At 41.3% G+C, this 19,184-nt stretch overlaps 2 protein-coding genes across 3 annotated transcripts; one reads left to right on the forward strand and one right to left on the reverse strand.

Moving 5' to 3' along the window:
* The first annotated feature begins 109 nt into the window (after positions 1-109).
* dhrs7 (dehydrogenase/reductase (SDR family) member 7) lies at positions 110-3,398 on the forward strand. Of its 2 annotated transcripts, XM_058090188.2 has the most exons (8): positions 110-150; positions 500-519; positions 655-807; positions 1,640-1,746; positions 1,814-2,053; positions 2,150-2,272; positions 2,346-2,561; positions 3,124-3,398. In XM_058090188.2, exons 1-8 carry the CDS (start codon positions 137-139, stop codon positions 3,163-3,165), a joined length of 915 nt encoding a protein of 304 aa, XP_057946171.2. In that variant the 5' UTR covers positions 110-136; the 3' UTR covers positions 3,166-3,398. The 2 variants fall into 2 exon arrangements, with proteins under 2 accessions (XP_057946171.2, XP_057946169.2); XM_058090186.2 differs by lacking the exon at positions 110-150 and having other exon boundaries at positions 293-519.
* pcnx4 (pecanex 4) lies at positions 3,114-13,745 on the reverse strand. Its single transcript, XM_058090181.2, has 11 exons — positions 13,606-13,745; positions 12,298-13,088; positions 12,051-12,230; positions 10,380-10,921; positions 10,192-10,292; positions 9,873-9,995; positions 8,142-8,502; positions 7,402-7,505; positions 5,371-6,476; positions 5,119-5,305; positions 3,114-5,059 (listed from the first exon to the last, which is right to left on the reverse strand). Exons 2-11 carry the CDS (start codon positions 12,993-12,995, stop codon positions 4,808-4,810), a joined length of 3,654 nt encoding a protein of 1,217 aa, XP_057946164.2. The 5' UTR covers positions 12,996-13,088; positions 13,606-13,745; the 3' UTR covers positions 3,114-4,807.
* Positions 13,746-19,184: the final 5,439 nt, after the last annotated feature.

Here is a 19,184-nt window from a genome sequence, read left to right on the forward strand (position 1 = left end):
GCTGTACATTTTACCTATATTAGCGTTATTTTTAAAAAACAAAAAATGTGTGCTAAAAAAATGAGCCACATGCTACAAATGGCTACACAGACAAAGTTTGAGGGTTCGAATCTCCTTTGGTTCACGCTATGTGCACATGGGTTTATTCAGGTACTTGTGCCACATTTCATAACATGCAAATTGTCAATGGTTTGTCTGCCATCGCTGCCTTCAAAACAGCATTCAGGTGAAAATAGAAACCCGGAAGTGACACAACGTCCGCCCACATCACCTTTCTTCCTGTTTATAACTGCCATCTTATTTCGGTTGTCTTGCGCGAACCGGTTTTTAAAGTAATGTGGACGCATATGTTCCATTTGTTCCAGTAAATTCGTAGCAAATTCGTAGCCATGTATGACTTTATTGCATCCGCGCTGTACTACTCAATAATACTTTATGGATTAATTCACTTCCTGCTTTTCTTCTTCGTCGATGCTGATTTTACGCTGCTGTGGGCAAGTCTGGTGGGACGCAAACCAGGTAAGCACAAAAAAAACCAACCTGTAAATACAATCTTCTAATAAAAGTACTTATATTTAATGCGCTTAGATTTAATGCTTGGAGTTTGCTGTCAACTTGTGAACTGTTAAGAGTGTTTTTTCACCTAATTGTCAGAGGCCAAGCTGAAAGGTCAGGTGGTGTGGGTGACAGGAGCCTCCAGTGGAATTGGGGAAGAGCTGGCCTACCAGCTGGCGCGATGTGGCTCACGCCTCGTCCTGTCTGCACGCCGTGAGGGTGAGCTGAAGAGGGTGAAACGTCAATGCTTGGGTAAGACAGCATTTACAAGGCATGCAACATCAAGTCCAAAGCCAAAAAGGATGCCTGGAGCTTTCCGTAGTTACAGTGGCAAGAAAAAGTATGTAAACCTTTTGGAATGTCATGTGATGTGAACTTCATCCAAGTCGGGGTTTTTAACTGTCGAAGGATGAAATAAAAACTCAGCATTTCTTTATTGGAAACCAAAAAAACTCATATAGTGCTTGTGGATAAAGCATTTTAAATGCCCCCTTTGCAGCAGTAACCTAGCAGTTGATGTTTGCTAAATACAAGGATGAAGAGTCTTGAACCAGTCATGATGCGCTATATCACTATATGTCACTATATGTCACTATATTGACACTTACTATGGTACCCATTATGTCATTGGATGGTCATATCGTGCATTATTAAAAAAAAAAACCTTAAACTGTATTATGGAAAGCAGGAAGTGAACAAATGTAACAGTTATTGATTGTAAAAGTACCAGATGGAGGGGTAGGATTTAAAAAGCTTTGCTTCTTCCTACTCCTTTTGGACATGTGGAACTGTGAACTGATTATGTGATGCATTCAATTGTAGTCTGATGCATGTTCAAATGAAATAAAACCATTACCATAACCTCAACCAGCCGTTTCTTGTAGCTGTGGATGAGACCTGCAAGGCAACCTTTTTTTGTGGAGTTTAAGACCCCCGGCATTGATGATCAGATCACATTTTATGACATTTATTCAGAAAACCATGACATTCCAAAAAATTCTTAGTCTTAGCACTGTATGTTGGATTTATGCATTATCATCTTATTTAATGGAATATACAGTATGTATTATTTGTATATCTCCAGAGTGTTCCAGTCTCAAAGATGAGGATATTCTCATTCTTCCGCTGGATTTATTGGAGAGGACTACCCATGAAGCAAAAACCAAAGCTGTAATTCAACACTTTGGACGGGTATGGAATACCATTAAACCTCCCAAAGTCCCATTCAACGACAAAATCAACACGACTCATCTTCCAGATTGACATCTTGATAAACAACGGGGGCCGAAGCCAGCGCTCTTTGTTCTTGGACGCTGACGTGGAAGTGTACCAGGCCTTGATGGACGTCAACTTCCTGGGTACCCTTTCCCTGACCAAGCATGTGCTTTCTCACATGACGCGGCGCGGCATCGGCGCCATCGTCACCATCAGCAGCTTGTTGGGCCTGGCGGGGGGACCCTTAGCCACAGGATACGCTGCGAGCAAGCACGCTCTGCAGGTGATGTTTGCGCCTACAAAGATCCTTAAATATAATTTTGGATAAGATGGATACAATAAGCAGTCGAGTACCTGTTATCCATGTCTTATCCTTCAGGGCTTTTTCAAATCCCTTCAAGCGGAGCTGTACGACTACCCCGACATATTCATCAGCACAGTGTGTCCAGGTCCTGTGCAATCATTTATAGTACACAACGCTATCAGAGAAAACCTGCACAAGGTGAATATTTGTGAGCATATGAATGTTTTGACGTTTGATTCTACTAACTGCTCTCGTTTTTTTTCCCCCTTAGCCTGTGACTTCAGCTGGTGAACAGACACACAAGATGCCCACAAGTCGATGTGTTTCTTTAATACTAGCGGGAATCGCCAATGGCGTCAAGGAAATGTGGATTGCACAGCAGCCATTTTTGACATATTACTACATTTGGCAGTACACCCCCACATTGGCCTGGTTTATAACAAATATCCTGGGCAAGAAAAGAGTGCAGAATTTTAAAGCCGGAGGGGTAGGTACACAGGAATATTGGTTTTAAACCTAGCTAACGACTTCAATGAGCATGGAATATTTTTTTTGACCTTCTCGTCATGAGCAACTGGATACAAAAAGAGGAACGAGAGCTGTTTGGCTTTTCCTCTGTGTTCCGATGTATACACCTCAGTCAGATGGATAGTTGTTTCTGTGTGCTGCTACTGTGCACTGTTGCAATACGTCTTGTTGACCTTGTATTATCACAACCACAATTGGACGATTTTTTTTTTGCGTCATGAAGAGAAATTACTTGAACCGGATGACTACCTGCAGGACCGCAGCTGCTACTGGCCTTGTTAATTCTGTGTTAAAGGATGTGACATTGCTCTCCGGTGCTGACTGACTGACTGACTGACTGACCAATGTGTTTGGTTGCCTCTGCTGGGAAGAAATAGCTAAGGGCTATGCGGAAAGGTCATGTTCCTCTTAAGATCAAGCAGTTAGAGCTTATTGCAGGAAGCGGCACAAAAATACTTGTGCTCTTGCTATTGAAAAAAAAAACAGTGCTCATATATTTATCTTTTTTTCTTTTTTTGCAGGATGCAGACTCTGCCTATTTCAGCAAGCCCAAGAACTCCTAAAATGTTGCTTTCTGATGAAATGTAAACCGAGACATCTTCATACAATCTATTTTATTCTAAGTATATACAGGTAGACATATATAAAAATGAACCATATGTACAAGGCTATGGTCACATTTGTTGAAGTATTATTTTAAAAGTTGTAAACAAGTGAAGTGTAAACAAAACAATAGCACTAAACGCTTACAACGATACATACCCAAGGCACATCCTTGATATCTTAACAAAATAAATGGATTTTGTGTCCCTTTTTAGCAGGCGGGGAGGGGCAAAATTAAAAAAAAAAAACGGTAATTTAAAAACAGCAAAGCTGAATCTGACCTCAAATGACAGGTAGGCATGTTTATATAAAAAAAATTACAAAATAAACAAGTAACACCCAATGTGCTTCTGTTGAATGTATCCCCCAATTAGCTAAGCTATGAGTGTTCATGTTTCCTCTAAAATGGGAATCTTGTAGTTTGATTGTATTTTTGCTTCTTCCTTTGTTGTACTGTAACTGAAGCACCATAACTGAATCCTATTATTAACAACTAGGGGTGTAACGATTCATCCGCTATATTGATGTATCGATTTATATTCCTATGATCAGTGTTCCGCAAGTTGCCATTCCGGACGACATATCGATCTAACATAATTTAATCAAATAGGTAATCAAATACATTGATACTAGGAAATAAAGCACTGGATTTAAACATGGTAGAGTTCATTCGGATGTGTGTGTTTTTTTTAAGCACTTTTAATGATAAATAGGTCAAAACTTTACTTATGTAATAGTTTGATTTGGCGTAAGTTGATATGAATCATGATCGGAATCGAATCGTTATACCCCTAAAAACAACAAATGTTCCAATATTCTACCAAAAAGATCCCTTTGGTCTTAAAGGAAAACTTGTCTTTTTTTAAATTTTGCCCATCATCCACAATCTTTTTGTATGACATGAACACACAAGTGGGCGTTCTAACAATATAAAAACAGGCAGCTCATTGCTGTATATAGTATAAAGGGACACACCGACGCCGCTCACAAAGATATTAAAACATATTTTGCCATATTTGCGGTCGAGTGGTTAGCGTGCAGACCTCACAGCTAGGAGACCAGGGTTCAAATTCCACCCTCGGCCATCTCTGTGTGGAGTTTGCATGTTCTCCCCGTGCATGCGTGGGTTTTCTCCGGGTACTCCGGTTTCCTCCCACATTCCAAAAACATGCTAGGTTAATTAGCGACTCCAAATTGTCCATAGGTATGAATGTGAGTGTGAATGGTTGTTTGTCTATATGTGCCCTGTGATTGGCTGGCTACCAGTCCAGGGTGTACCCCGCCTCTCGCCCAAAGACACCTGGGATAGGCTCCAGCATCCCCCGCGACCCTTGTGAGGAAAAGCGGTAGAAAATGAATGAATGAATGAACTTCCCTTAGTTGATGTGGCATTCAGCTTCTCATGTTAATACCAATGTTGTTGTAGCTTGGTATCTTTAGAATACACAAAAAATACACATTTGTGTTCTTGTCTCACTTAAGGATTGTGGATGATGGGCTAAATAAAAAAAAAAAATGCAGTTTTGCTTTAAGTTTCTCACAGGTTTCTTAAAAACATGAAAGCTTGTGGTTGTGAAGTGAAAAGTGCTCTTCCCCGTGCGGTCAGAGGCAGGGGAAGTGAAGGGGTGCAGACGAGTAAATGGGGTACCCCAGAGGTGGATCCGCTGCCTGGACAGTTAAGTTCCTTAACATGAAGGGGTGCGCCTGGATGCTGTAACGCTCCTCGTCGTCATTGGTGGCGTAGAGGAGCTCCCAGGACAGATTTGCCCACTGACCTCTCACTCCTTCACCGTTCAGGCGACCCACGTGCACCAGCTGTTCCTGCAAGGACAGGACTCGCCCGGTGTAGGTACCCTGTGGACCACAAGACTTATTAATACGAACTTGATGCTATATTGAAAATGTGTGTTTACCATAGAAAGATCATGTCCTAAAGAAAAGAGGAAGGGCTTCTCCTGAAGGACACTGTCATGCCAGCCTTTCTCCGACACCAATCCTATGTACCAGTCCTTCTCATACTCCTCCAAGGCACTGAACATCTCCTCAGGAGACTCCATGGGCCCAAAGCTTGCTTGATCAAACAGTAGCTTGAAGCTAAACCTAAAACAATAGAAAAGGCAGCGATGTCATCAATCCTTGATGAGAATTCACAGTTGTGATTTTACCTGAAAGCCCTAAGAGCGAGCTGATACAGTTCTTTACTGGAGGAGAGCCACTCGAGTCCCTCTGTCCACGGCACGTCTCCACAGTAGAGCCTATAAATGTAACTGGGACTGGTGAAGGCGGACTCCGCGCCGAGTGACACCAGACACGAAATTGCAACCTGAGCGTGAAGGTCTTTCAAGGTTTCGTCTTCCTTCAGAGCTTTGGTCATGTCCTCGGACGTCTCACTCTGCACGACGGGGCCGAACTGGCTCAAGGCAAACCTGAACCAGTCCTCGGGGAATAAAGGCCTGAGCTGCAGCAGCCGGCTCGGCAGCAACGGCGCCGTCCTCCACCCTGTCGGAAGGTTGAACACCTCGGACTGGGGGCAGCTGAAGTTGAGCTGTCGGAGAGAGCCAGGACTCTCTTTGAAAACCTCCGGGTTGTGACCTTTGTCAACCACTGGCATCCCGACACCGAGTCCTAGGGGCTGTAAAGGCTGCAGGGCAGAGAGGGCCATGTTTTCAAAAAGACCGTCCATCTCTACGGATCCTGGAAGAGAGGCTCCCGTCTGCAGCATCGTGTGTCCAGATTGGGCCTCTGCCGTTACTAAGGCCACAGTCCGCCTGGCTGGTTGAGGTCCAAATAGATCATCCTCATCGGACCAATCACCAAAGGATGTCAAGCTGGAGCTGTCCTGTCTGAACCTGAGGGACGACACTTTGGACTCTACCACGATGGCGTCAGGGAGCTGGTTGCATGTAGTCTGCGCCCGCTGGGAGGACTGGGACTTTCTGCCTCCAATTCCAGTCGCCTCGCTGCAGCTCCAAAGAGAGCCTTTATGCTTCTTAATGCAATACCGGAGAAGCAACCACACCAGGGCTTTCAGAAAGTCGTCCTGAAGTTTCCTCAAGTTGTCGTGAGAGTCTATGATACCAGAGAGGACATTCCGGGCATCCGAGTAGACCCGGACGGCCAGTGCTGCACAAGGTGTCAGAGCATTGGCCCAGTGTAGGTTCAAACCCTGCGTCAAACCGAGTCGCTCTGGGCGCTCGAAAGCAGCCTCGAAAACCTCGTCCACGCGGCGCGCTTCTACAGTGTGGCAAGATGTTTCCTGGAGCTCCAAACCCTTTGGGAAAATGTAATTAATTTCCGATTAATTTGAAATTAAACTGTCAAGATGCTATTGTAGACTTTCAGCTTTAACATTAGCACTGCTAGCATGTTAACTATGTTATTAGCATAGTAGCATTTTTAGCTATTTTCATAGGTAGACACACAGTATATAAAGATTTAGCACTATCATGTTAGGTGTTAGCATGCTAACATTAGCATAATAGCATTTTTAGCCATGTGCCACAACTATAAAAACATATATATACATATTATATATATATATATATATATATATATATATATATATACATACACATACATATATATACATATACATACATACAAATATATATACACACATATATATATAAATATATTATTAATATGAAATAGTTGGGCCAGCAAGAATGATGGGGTGTTGATTGGAAGCAGATGATAATTGGGGAAAACACATTGTGTTTTTTTACCCATGGAAATGTACTAACAGGTATATTGCGCAACACGCCAGCAACAGAACCAATGTAACACGGCAGGAGCTAACTACTAAGAGAGCATTAACACTAGTGATGACTTAGCAGTGCAACTTGCCAGTGTTTTAAAGTGCATAAACAGCTAGATAAAACTGCTTGATGCCGACGAGTCATAATACTGCTCACGTAGCGAATAAAGTCTTGTGGGGTTAAAAATAGAACAGGAGGTTGTCTACAGCCACAACTGTTCATGCCAATGCAATTTATAGCCCCAGCCCTTTTTTTAGACCACACACCTGGAGACTATAAGAGACACTGCGGTTTACTAAATAGAGGCACTACTTGGAACATTTACGGTAATGTGCATAAAATGTCTGTAATACATGACTAATGTGTTTTTTAAATGAAGTCTACACATGGATTGTTTTGTCACTGTGAAGGACTGTGTCAAACAAGCAGAAAGCGTACCTTAATGTTGACAGTGCAGTAGCCATATCCCCTCTCCAGAATCATGATCCAAACCATGCGGTCTTGGAATCGCCCAAGAAAGTGAGAACCAGGAGCTAAAGAACCTGCAAGAAGGAAAATACAATCATCAATATGTGAAGAAAAGAAACGAAAGGAACCTAAACCGTACTAGGAGAGCACTACTCATGGTGCTTGCCCCCCCTACAGAGATCTAAATATAACATCTCTCCTGCTTGCCCTTGGATTCATGTCAAGGTTGTGGGTGTTCCTCTTAGGACAGAAAAAGGCTTTTGTTTTAAGTTGACTAGTGGATGCTTGGCTCAGGGATAATGTCATGTCCCGTGGCGACATCTCAGAATGCCATGATGGGAAGTGACACAAGGATGAGACCCCTTTACTGCCTTACTTGCTACACGGCCTCTAGTGATATAGCAAAGAGAGGGAACACTTCAGACTGGCGTCACTGGACTGTAATCATCAACCTCACAAGCACTTGTATTGAATTATACATTATATGACGACATGGCCTGCTGTGACATCACTAGTTTTTTTTTATAAATGATTCGCCTTTTTCTTCTGCACCCTCGTGACTGAGGACTGACAACAATGATAAATAAATACAGTGATAAATATACTTACCATCACAATAAATTCTAATTCCAAGACCAATTCAAATTAAAAAAATAGTGCACTCACTCAGCAAATTTTTCTAACAAATGAAAATAAATGGCATAACTGACCAAGAGACCCTCTTGCAAAGGCCGTCCTCAGGGCAGAAGCCAGACTTCCACTCATTTGCTGGTAGAAGATCGAGTCTGCGCAAGGACACGCGGTACCTACGGGTCCCGGCCAACTGCGCTGAGGCCTGGGGAACCCGACCAGAAAGATGGGCAAGGTGAAGAGAGGCAGCAGGGGTGCAGAGAGCAGGGCGGACAGGGTCACGACGGCCAACAGCAGCGGGCAGAGGGAGGCGTTCAGAGCCAGAAGAGTTCCTGCTGACTGCCGGCGCTGCTTCTTCTCGGTCCAAGATGTCACCAACACAGTGAGGGTGAACTTTAACTTGGCCAGGAACTGGGTCAGTCTATCCATCAGTAGGCCGATCTATGGAGGAAATACACCATCATTTCTATAATTCCTTCTTTTTACTAGCTTCAAGTATAAATACAACTTTGGGCCTGCAAATTAATATATAGACGTCCAATGACTGCTGTTCTGTCTACACGCCCGCAGTGAACATTAACCGAATAAGGGCATACTGTACCGTACTTTGTTAAACAACTTATCTTAAAGGAAAACTGCACTCAATCTACAATCCATGTGAGACATTAATACATGTGCTAAAGCAGGGGTCTCAAACACGCGGCCCGCGGGCCAAATGTGGCCCGCAGGACCCTAGTTTGAGGCCCCCGTCTTGATATGAAAGTTTAATGTTAGTGCGGCCCGCGCAAGTTTGATATGGATGCTGTATGGTATCATGTACCCAGAAAAAATTATCACGTTTGATTAATGTTCATGTTAAAGGTTAAATAACTGTTAATAGCTATCCTCCCTATCCGTGTGGAAGTGGTAAGTTTTTGGCTATTTAAAAGTTTAAAGGAAATAACTTGAAGGCTACCGTTTAGGTCGCTAGCTCTCTAGTTTGCGAGTTAGCATGTGTCTCAAGACCCTGCAGTTGTAAATAAATGTTGTAAATAAAAAAAAAAAAAAAAAAAAAAAGAGTATAAATGTGACTCATCATACTGGCACCATGTGATGATCTTACTATCACATACTATTTAATCATGAGCTTATTATCACGTACTATTTAATCAAAAGACCATTTTGTTTCCAGAAAATGTTCTGTTCTCTGATTGGTTGTTTCACGGGCACAATACCAGAGCAGCGCGCTCTGAGTGGACAGCTACGGGGGCTGATACTGGACATGGTGTATATATATATATATATATAGCACATCATGACTGGTTGAAGACTCTTCATCCTTGTATTTAGCAAACATCAACTGCTTGTATTGTTTCTTGAATTGGCTCATCGTTGTGCATTGTTTGAGGTCCTTACTCAATCCATTCCATAGTTTGATTCCACATACTGAAATGCTATGGCTTTTTAACGTAGTCCTAGCATAGAAGTGTTTCAAATGGAGTTCTTCCCTAAGATCATATTTCTCCTCTCTTGTAGAGAATTATTGGATGACATTTTTAGGTAATTGGTTATTTTTAGCCTTATGCATTATTTTAGCTGTTTGAAGATTAACTATATCAGAAAGTTGAAGTTAATTTGTGATCTTAGAAATAAGGAGTTAGTATGTTCTCTGTAGGCGGCATTATGAATTATCCTTACTGACCTTTTTTGCAGTACATTTAGCGAGTGACGATTGCTTTTATAGTTATTACCCCATATTTGAAATGGGGAAAAGTATCTCGCTAAACGTGTCTGAAACATTTTTATAGATGGAAAAGATGGAAACACCTCACCAGGAGAAGCTGAACTCCTGTGCCCAGCTTGTCCCACCCAGGCAGTGTGTTGTTTCCAGCTATGAGACGCACAATGATGATGACGACCATTTGTAGTAAAGCATCTTCCGAGCTCTGCCATGCCTGCACAGAAACAAAGAGCAAACGCTGTAATGACCGGACAAGTACTTAAAAAATAAAGCCTTTTCTTAACAATGGCAAATATTTAGTTTCCCTTTGAACGTCCCATCTCCGAACAACCAATTATAAATCTGCAAAAAGTCGATACAAATAAATCTTGTTTTTGTTTCATACAACCAACAAGCTTTTGTGTGCCTACCACTCTGAAGGCTCGTGTGAACCCCACGCAGAGAGGAACCCCGTTGAGCTGCTGCAAAGATTTATCCATAGACAGGAAAGCAATCAATGCAAATGGAGACACTGTGAACACACAACAATAATGGGTCACACACAAAACGATGTTGTTACCACTTTTGGATGTAGTCTGGAAAACAACAGACTTCTCACCAAGATAAAGAAGGACTCTTCTGATGGCTGCAGCAATAAATAATCCTCTGTTCCTCTGCTTCAAAGTCTGCACACTGGACATGCCTTTCGGGTACAGTGGATTGAGGAATAACCCGCCAAATATGTAGGCCCCCTGGATCTCTCTGAGAACCCAGCAGAGGGAGAAGAGGAGCAGGAGGAGGTAGCTGACGGGAGCCTGGGGTCCCTTCAGCAAACTATGGGACTGAGCTGAAGCGTGGAAGTGATGCAAGAGACCCGCTTCAGCCAGGGCCGCCAGTAGCAGGCTCAGATATAACAACACCTCCGTGCAGCCGAGGTTCCAACCAAAGGTGTTGGAAAGAGGAGGCGGCGGGGACCCCCGTCTGCGCAATCCAAAGTCCTTGCACTCGGCCCTGGAACCATGGCAGAGTGTGCCGACCTGGCTGAGGTCCAAGCTCAGTAGGAATCCCGTTGCAGTGGAGAAGAGGACGACTCCCAGTGTTGATGGGATGAAGCAATTGCACACGGTGACACCAGCGGACACGGCAAACATCGACAGCAGCCTGTGAGGAAGGCATGTACACACCAAGAGTCAGACAGGCAAAAGCTCCAATTGGGATGACTAAAATATGACACATGGGAGATAGTAGTACTGTGCAGAAACCTTCTGTCTGAGTCAGTCCTTAAATGGGACCTATTTTTTATCATTTTTCAACCCTTTGTATTGAGCTGTGGTCTCCTATAGAGCAGCTACACACAATAACCCGTACAGAAAACTTTGTAGACGGTCTGGTTTAATTTATTCCACCCACAGCCCCCCCACCCGGCTGTGATTGGTCACACGCCCCAAAGTGCTTCCCAACTTTAAATTATTTGTGCAATTTACTGTTTACGCTGTACATTGTTGTATTTATTATTATAGGGGGGCACGGTGGTCGAGTGGTTAGCTTACAGCTAGGAGACCAGGGTTCGATTCCACCCTCGGCCATCTCTGTGTGGAGTTTGCATGTTCTCCCCGTGCATACGTGGGTTTTCCGGTGGGAAACATTCCAAAAACATGCTAGGTTAATTGGCGACTCCAAATTGTCCATAGGTATGAATGTGAGTGTGAATGGTTGTTTGTCTATATGTGCCCTGTGATTGGCTGGCCACCAGTCCAGGGTGTACCCCGCCTCTCGCACGAAGACAGCTGGGATAGGCTCCAACACCCCCTGCGACGCTCGTGGTAGAAAATGAATGAATTATACGGGAGCCAGGCAACGACATTTCGTTGGCAATTTCACTGCTGTTATTGTGCAATGGCAATAAAGGAAGTATCTATCTATCTATCTATCTATCTATCTATCTATCTATCTATCTATCTATCTATCTATCCCTATAGATCTAGACCTATAGCTCTATCAATCTATCTATCTAAGAACCATAAAAGAAAGTCCACCGCTTTGTGACATCACAAATGGGCAGTTTTACCACGCCTTCTGAAACCGAGCGTTTTGATCCATCCCAAACTTCTATCAGGGCTCACTTCCAAATGCGCAAACCTCCTTATTTTAAACTTTCGCATCATTTAACACAATAATACGACATTCTAACTACATTTATACGTCAGCAAAATGTAAAAAGCACAACAGGTCCCCTTTTAATAGTGCCGAGTTACTCAATTTGACTTGACTACGTATCATTTTAATAGACCTGAGGTTGCTGGACATGGGCGAGCCTCCTAATCCGAACACCAGCACCTGCTCCATGCCCCACAGGAACAAGGCGTCCAGAGGAGGTAGTATTCCTAGCGCCCACAGCAGAGGTAAAAAAAGGAAAATCACGTGAAGAATTTGACTGGCAAGCTGGAGCTCAGGAACTGGACCCGAGAACCTAAAAAAACAAAAAGTACAAGAAAATGTCACCATTGGATTTGAGCGGTGGCGTTAACATTATTTACCTGTCTGTCAAGTCCACAACGATGAAGATGAAAATGTAGAGGGGTCGGGTGAGTGGGGTAATCTCATAAGTGTCCTGCGCCTGGAAAGTAGCAGTCTCTGTGGCTGTATTTACAACAAGAGAATACTCTGCTATACACAGAGTCACCCAACTGAGAACAAAAACTACCAAGGACACACCTATGCTGCCATAGAGAGCGGTCAGCCTCCCGAGGAGCACGTACCATGTCCCAAAACCACAGAGAACCCCTGCCAGTACCGTATGCAACACCACATTCAGCCCAAATCTCTTCCCGGGAGCAATGAAACGGACCGTCTCCGTGCTGACGCAGTGAGTGAATTCCACTTCCTCTTCGTCAACTAAAATATTGGGCGCACCGAGCCTTTCCACTGTGCCGCTGCGCCGTCCGGCATACAAGGCCACAGCTTGGACGCCTGCCGCCGCACCGAACATCAGCACACCGGACAGCAGCGCGGCGTGCAGCGCCTGAAGAAGTTGCAACTGGCAGAGGAGCGTACCCACGCCGCCGAACAGCCATGGCGTCAAGAAAAGGACGGCTTGATTGACGTAAACGTACGGCGGAGCGCAGTAGCCCAACTTGAAGCGTGGACCCCCCAACACCGTCTGGGGGAAGCGCTTCCAGAAGAACTCCTGCTTGTATTCATTGAGAAGGGGCACATCTGGCCCCATTCTGACCATTCCCAAAAGGGTGGCAGGTCATCTCCACACAGCTGAAGTGAAGGTTCCAGTCAGCATCTTCATGTCAAGGTGTGAGGAACCACACTTTTTCCACTATGGACAGATTGAGATACATTAGTCACTATCATATCACACATTTGTCTGTGTTTATGTGAGAAAATGTCACTATTACTGGACACAGTGACTGAAAATCATAAATTCAACACGTCTACTAGGATTAATTAATTTATGTGAGTTAATTTTACATCTAGATATCATTTACGAGACCAAGGCTGTCACTATCTTGTGCACTAATCTGGATAGCAACAGCGGAGTTGCCAAGAAAACACAAGCAGAGATGGACTAAATATGAAGTAACATTACCTTTTGAAGTTACTAATCTTAGTATTTACCCCTCGTTTATGGTCCCCTCTCATAAAAAAACAAAAAAACAAAATCAAAGCTAACTGTTTGTGGTTTCTCCGGTCTTTACAGTGTCACTTTTGCTAGCTATATTGTTAGCAAGAGCAGCCAGCATCAACGAAAGCCAGACCGTTAGCTTGTTGTCACTGACGTAAAACTGCGGTAATTCTGCGAGTTAATACTATCGCTAGCGTGGGTGTAATCTTACCGGCGTACGTGAAATCATCCACAGTAGCGACACTCTGTGTGGGGTGTGACAGAATAGATAACAATGTCGATAAAATAGCGGTTAGCTGCTAGCCGAATGCTATGAAACCAAGCAACATAGACATGATGCACACACTGATTGTAGCCAATGAGAGTGAAGGCGAGGGTAGGGCGCGTTGTCTGATTGGACAAAAAGGATACCTAAACTCCGCCTTTTAAACGGCCACTCCCCCCAATTTTTTTTTACAGTAACAGTACTGGAGTATAATTTTAATTTCATGCTTTGTATGTAAAATATGCATGCAAATCCGCTATTTATAATTACTCAGCCCTCACTGCAAAGTTAATAAACTTAAATACATTTTGTGGTGAACCAAGGAGACAAACACAAATTGCACAGCTCATTTTAATTCAAATTGGCCATTTAATGAAAGATTGTACATTTTTACAATGAATGCAATTGTCACGCTGGAGGCTTAATAATTTCATAGGTTATGAATAATTTCCTAAACTCAAGTTTACTATCAGGATATATGTGCAAATAAGAAATTAATTTATACGCAAAATGATTTGCAACAATGAAAAGGCCAACCTTTTTGTATTTATAATGCGTGATCCTTATCCTAAATAAATTATCAACAAGGCAATCTTAAATATGTAAAAGAGCATCTGAAAATATAAAAAATCATGACTGTAATATGATTACTTGAACCCTAAAAGTGACACAATTAGCAAAATTGTTATATTCTCAACCCTTGTTTTTGTGTCTTTTACACACAAAGACAAGTCTTTGCATAATATTTCAATTTAATGAAAGTGCTTTTACAGAGAACAGTGGTCGCCAACCTGCGGCTCTGTAGCCGCATGTATCTGGCCAGCCTCCTTGTTTTACGTCTATTTTTATTATTAAGTAAAAACTCCATAAGCTGTGTCATATTTTGCGTCTCCAGACCATTTTTCTTTACAGGAGGAGGCAAAATGTCTCTTTTCATGCTAAAGGTTGCCGACCCCTGACCTAGAAAGAAGTCCAAAAATCGCAGGATCATGAAATGAGCTACCGAATGGCTGCAATATCAACACAAAGACAGACAATAATCTGGAGGAAAGAAGATTAAAGTGTTATTCTTTGTCCGCTGTGCTTGAAGGGGTAAGGGTGTGCACTGTGGACCGCTTTTTATTGTCGTCTTCAGGGGGGGGGGGGGAAATCAATTTGTAGGACAAAATAAACCATAACAACAAAAAAAAAACCTGCCAGTCACGACAACATTTATTCTACCCTGTAATCCCCCTCTACTGTAGAAGGCCATTCGTTGGAAATTATTGCTCCTATTTCTGCTAGAGCTGCTTCAATTAAGATTCATGAACCGTTAGGGGCAAAAACATTGATGTTTTTTTTTTAGTCACACATTGATACATGATATATAGATGTATTTTTTTTTTTTTTACTGGAGACTACGCTTTATTAAGATTAATAAAGGAAATATTGTGTACTTATTAAGGCTTATTGCAAGAAATACAATACATGATAGTGTTACATAATTGGAAACATTCATTCATTCATTTTCTACCGCTTTTCCTCACGAGGGTCGCAGGGGTGCTGGAGCCTATCCCAGCTGTCTTCGGGCCAGAGGCGGGGTACACCCCGGACCGGCGGCCAGCCAATCACAGGGCACATATAGACAAACAACCATTCACACTCACATTCATACCTATGGACAATTTGGAGTCGCTAATTAACCTAGCATGTTTTTGGAATGTGGGAAGAAACCGGAGTACCCGGAGAAAACCCACGCATGCACGGGGAGAACATGCAAACTCCACACAGAGATGTCCGAGGGTGGAATTGAACCCTGGTCTTCTAGCTGTGTTCAAAGTTCATTCATTCATTCATTCATTCAGTCATTTTCTACTGCTTTTTCCTCATGAGGGTCGCGGGGGTGCTGGAGCCTATCCCAGCTGTCTTCAGGCGAGAGGCGGGGTACACCCTGGACTGGTGGCCAGCCAATCACAGGGCACATATAGACAAACAACCATTCACACTCACATTCATACCTATGGACAATTTGGAGTCGCTAATTAACCTAGCATATTTTTGGAATGTGGGAAGAAACCGGAGTACCCGGAGAAAACCCACGCATGCACGGGGAGAACAGGCAAACTCCACAGAAAAATAAAATTAAATTTAAAATTTAAAATTTAAAATTTAAAATTTAAAATTTAAAATTTAAAATTTAAAATTTAAAATTTAAAATTTAAAATTTAAAATTTAAAATTTAAATTTTAAATTTTAAAATTTTAATTTAAAAAAATAAAAAGTCCCTTCATAACAGAAAAAATAAGCAGCACTGTGATACATATATATATTTTTTTATGATGTCAAAACATAATGGCAGCATTATTCATAATGATGCCCAGCACTTGAAAACAGTCATTTTCACGTCAAGGCCTGATGAGTATTTGCGACCTCCACTGCTGCACATGTAAAGTAAATACAATCTGATAAATGCGTAATGCGTGTTGATGTTGCTCCTCCATGCAATGTGAATGATGCATTGTTGTCTTCAGAATAAAACATCAATCAATGCCGTCATGTCTCTAATGTCAACCCCCTTGACACTGGAACCTGAGTACATAGTGGTGAAATCGCGGTCCATTCAGCAATTATTCACAGAGTCTTGGACTAATGGAGCTCTAGCTGCACACACACACACAGAAAATGTAGGGAATTTGTGGACCAGAAGTAATGGCCCCATACGGAGCATGTGTTCTTCTTCTACAGCATGTGTGTGTGTGTGTGTGTGATGGTGGTGGGGGGGTTGGTGAGTGCATCTTCTATATAAGTGATTCATGACATGCACAAACAAGTCTAATTATGAATCCAGATCATAACAGCGCCGAGCCCGTCCCTCCTCCACCCTCTCCTTCCGGAGTCTCGGTCTCCATATCAGGGGGATGGAAAACATAACCTGTCACATTCCATCCCATTAAACCAGCTATGAACCATGTGGTCTGCTCACAAGGAGGAGGCAACGCATAGAAAAAAAAAAAAAAAGAGAGCAAGTGCATCTGGGTTCACTCAGCGCTGTTGAATTATTGACTTATCTTTTGTGTGCTTAATTTTGTTTTAATGTTGCGATTCTGACATGCTGGACGGCGGCCCACTAAAGAAAACCACATTTAAACTATTAACCTTTTTGACATATCAATATTGCACACGCGGTACACAGATATAAAAATGTGTAATTATCCTTTGTAATACCTAATGCATTAGAGCATTCTCGCGCTGAGCCACCAAATCTGCATTCTTAAGAAAAAAGTCATATACGGCCGTAAATATATATTTTAGTACTGTATAAGTATGATAAACGTACGGGACAAAAAATTAAAAAAATAAAAATAAAAAACTTAAACTATATTAAGAAAGCAGGAAGTGAACAAATGTAACAGTTACTGATTATAAAAGTACCAGATGGAGGGGTAGGATTCAATAAGCTTTGCTTCTTCCTACTCCTTTTGGACATGTGGAACTGTGAATTGATTATGTGATGCATTCAATTGTAATCTGATGCATGTTCAAATGAAATAAAACCATTTAAAAAAATAAAAAAAAATAAAAAAATACAATTAAATAAAATTTAATTATATTAGGAAAGCAGGAAGTGAACAAATGTAACAGTTACTGATTATAAAAGTACCAGATGGAGGGTTAGGATTCAATAAGCTTTGCTTCTTCCTACTCCTTTTGGACATGTGGAACTGTGAACTGATTATGTGATGCATTCAATTGTAATCTGATGCATGTTCAAATGAAATAAAACCATAAAAAAATAATTTAATTAAAAAAAATACAATTAAATAAAATTTAATTATATTAGGAAAGCAGGAAGTGAACAAATGTAACAGTTACTGATTATAAAAGTACCAGATGGAGGGGTAGGATTCAATAAGCTTTGCTTCTTCCTACTCCTTTTGGACATGTGGAACTGTGAACTGATTATGTGATGCATTCAATTGTAATCTGATGCATGTTCAAATGAAATCTTTTGTGTGCTTAATTTTGTTTTAATGTTCCGATTCTGACATGCTGGACGGCGGCCCACTAAAGAAAACCACATTTAAACTGTTAACCTTTTTGACATATCAATATTGCACACGCGGTACACAGATATAAAATGTGTAATTATCCTTTGTAATACCTAATGCATTAGAGCATTCTCGTGCTGAGCCACCAAATCTGTGCATTAGTTTCTTTTAGTGTAAGTCCCATCCGCTGCCATTTTGATGTCAGTCAGGAAAGGGAAAGGTAATGACAGTGCATTCATTTGCAGTCATTAGCCCCCCCGCTTAATGCAGGGAGTTAACACAAATTAAGTACGTGCATTAGAGAATGTTTTGGGAGAGCTTTGGCCTTTTTTGCTGTCTGCAATGGCAGGAAACTACGATAAAGTATTACAATCACATGAAAAAATACATAGAAGAAAGTTGCATTCTTAAGAAAAAAGTCATATACGATCATAAATATATATTTTAGTACTTATTGTTTAGTATGATAAACAATATTTTGTGAGTTTAATAATCACTATATTGACAGTTACTATGGTACCCATTATTATGTCATTGTATGGTCTTATCACCTCATACTTCTGTACGGGACAAAAAATTAAAAAATAAAATAAAAAAACTTAAAACTATATTAAGAAAGCAGGAAGTGAACAAATGTAACAATTACTGATTGTAAAAGTACCAGATGGAGGGGTAGGATTTAATAAGCTTTGCTTCTTCCTACTCCTTTTGGACATGTGGAACTGTGAACTGATTATGTGATGCATTCAATTGTAATCTGATGCATGTTCAAATGAAATAAAACCATAAAAAAAATTAGATTTTTTTTTCAATTAAAAAAATACAATTAAATAAAATTAAATTATATTTGGAAAGCAGGAAGTGAACAAATGTAATAGTTACTGATGTACATAAAAGTACCAGATGAAGGGGTAGGATTTAATAAGCTTTGCTTCTTCCTACTCCTTTTGGACATGTGGAACTGTGAACTGATTATGTGATGCATTCAATTGTAATCTGATGCATGTTCAAATGAAATTAAACCATTAAAAAATAAAATAAAAATATTTTTTTAATTAAAAAAATACAATAAAATTAAATTATATTTGGAAAGCAGGAAGTGAACAAATGTAACAGTTACTGATTGTAAAAGTACCAGATGAAGGGGTAGGATTTAATAAGCTTTGCTTCTTCCTACTCCTTTTGGACATGTGGAACTGTGAACTGATTATGTGATGCATTCAATTGTAATCTGATGCATGTTCAAATGAAATAAAACCATTACCATTACCATTAATATGTATCAGTGTGGCCCTACCAAATACAATCATGCTTATGGACTTTTCCCAATCACGAATTCCGGACACTTCCTTAATGTGTCATTATAATGTTTATCTTTTATATCATTCAACATTATTACTTCTCGGACATGACTTGCTTCCTGGTGTTTATTCGCTATGACAGAACCCGTTTTCTAATTTTATTGTCTGGTCAATTGCTTTAAAGTTTGGACGATTA

Source organism: Doryrhamphus excisus, linkage group LG14, assembly GCF_037039965.1.
Source record: "Doryrhamphus excisus strain RoL-2023G ecotype Guam linkage group LG14, RoL_Dexc_Guam_v1.1, whole genome shotgun sequence".
Taxonomy (NCBI): domain Eukaryota; kingdom Metazoa; phylum Chordata; class Actinopteri; order Syngnathiformes; family Syngnathidae; genus Doryrhamphus; species Doryrhamphus excisus.

What these genes read in the sequence shown, in the direction of transcription:
- pcnx4 (XM_058090181.2), bottom strand. Translation starts at nt 12,995, where the DNA reads ATGGTCAGAATGGGGCCAGATGTGCCCCTTCTCAATGAATACAAGCAG. An exon ending in CAGGAGTTCAGCTTCTCCTG is followed by an intron (nt 8,503 to 9,872) that starts GTGAGGTGTTTC and finishes TTTCCTCCATAG; the next exon opens with ATCGGCCTACTGATGGATAG. An exon ending in TAGGACATGATCTTTCTATG is followed by an intron (nt 5,060 to 5,118) that starts GTAAACACACAT and finishes TGTGGTCCACAG; the next exon opens with GGTACCTACACCGGGCGAGT.
- dhrs7 (XM_058090186.2), top strand. Translation starts at nt 390, where the DNA reads ATGTATGACTTTATTGCATCCGCGCTGTACTACTCAATAATACTTTAT. An exon ending in TCTGGTGGGACGCAAACCAG is followed by an intron (nt 520 to 654) that starts GTAAGCACAAAA and finishes CCTAATTGTCAG; the next exon opens with AGGCCAAGCTGAAAGGTCAG. An exon ending in AGAATTTTAAAGCCGGAGGG is followed by an intron (nt 2,562 to 3,123) that starts GTAGGTACACAG and finishes CTTTTTTTGCAG; the next exon opens with GATGCAGACTCTGCCTATTT.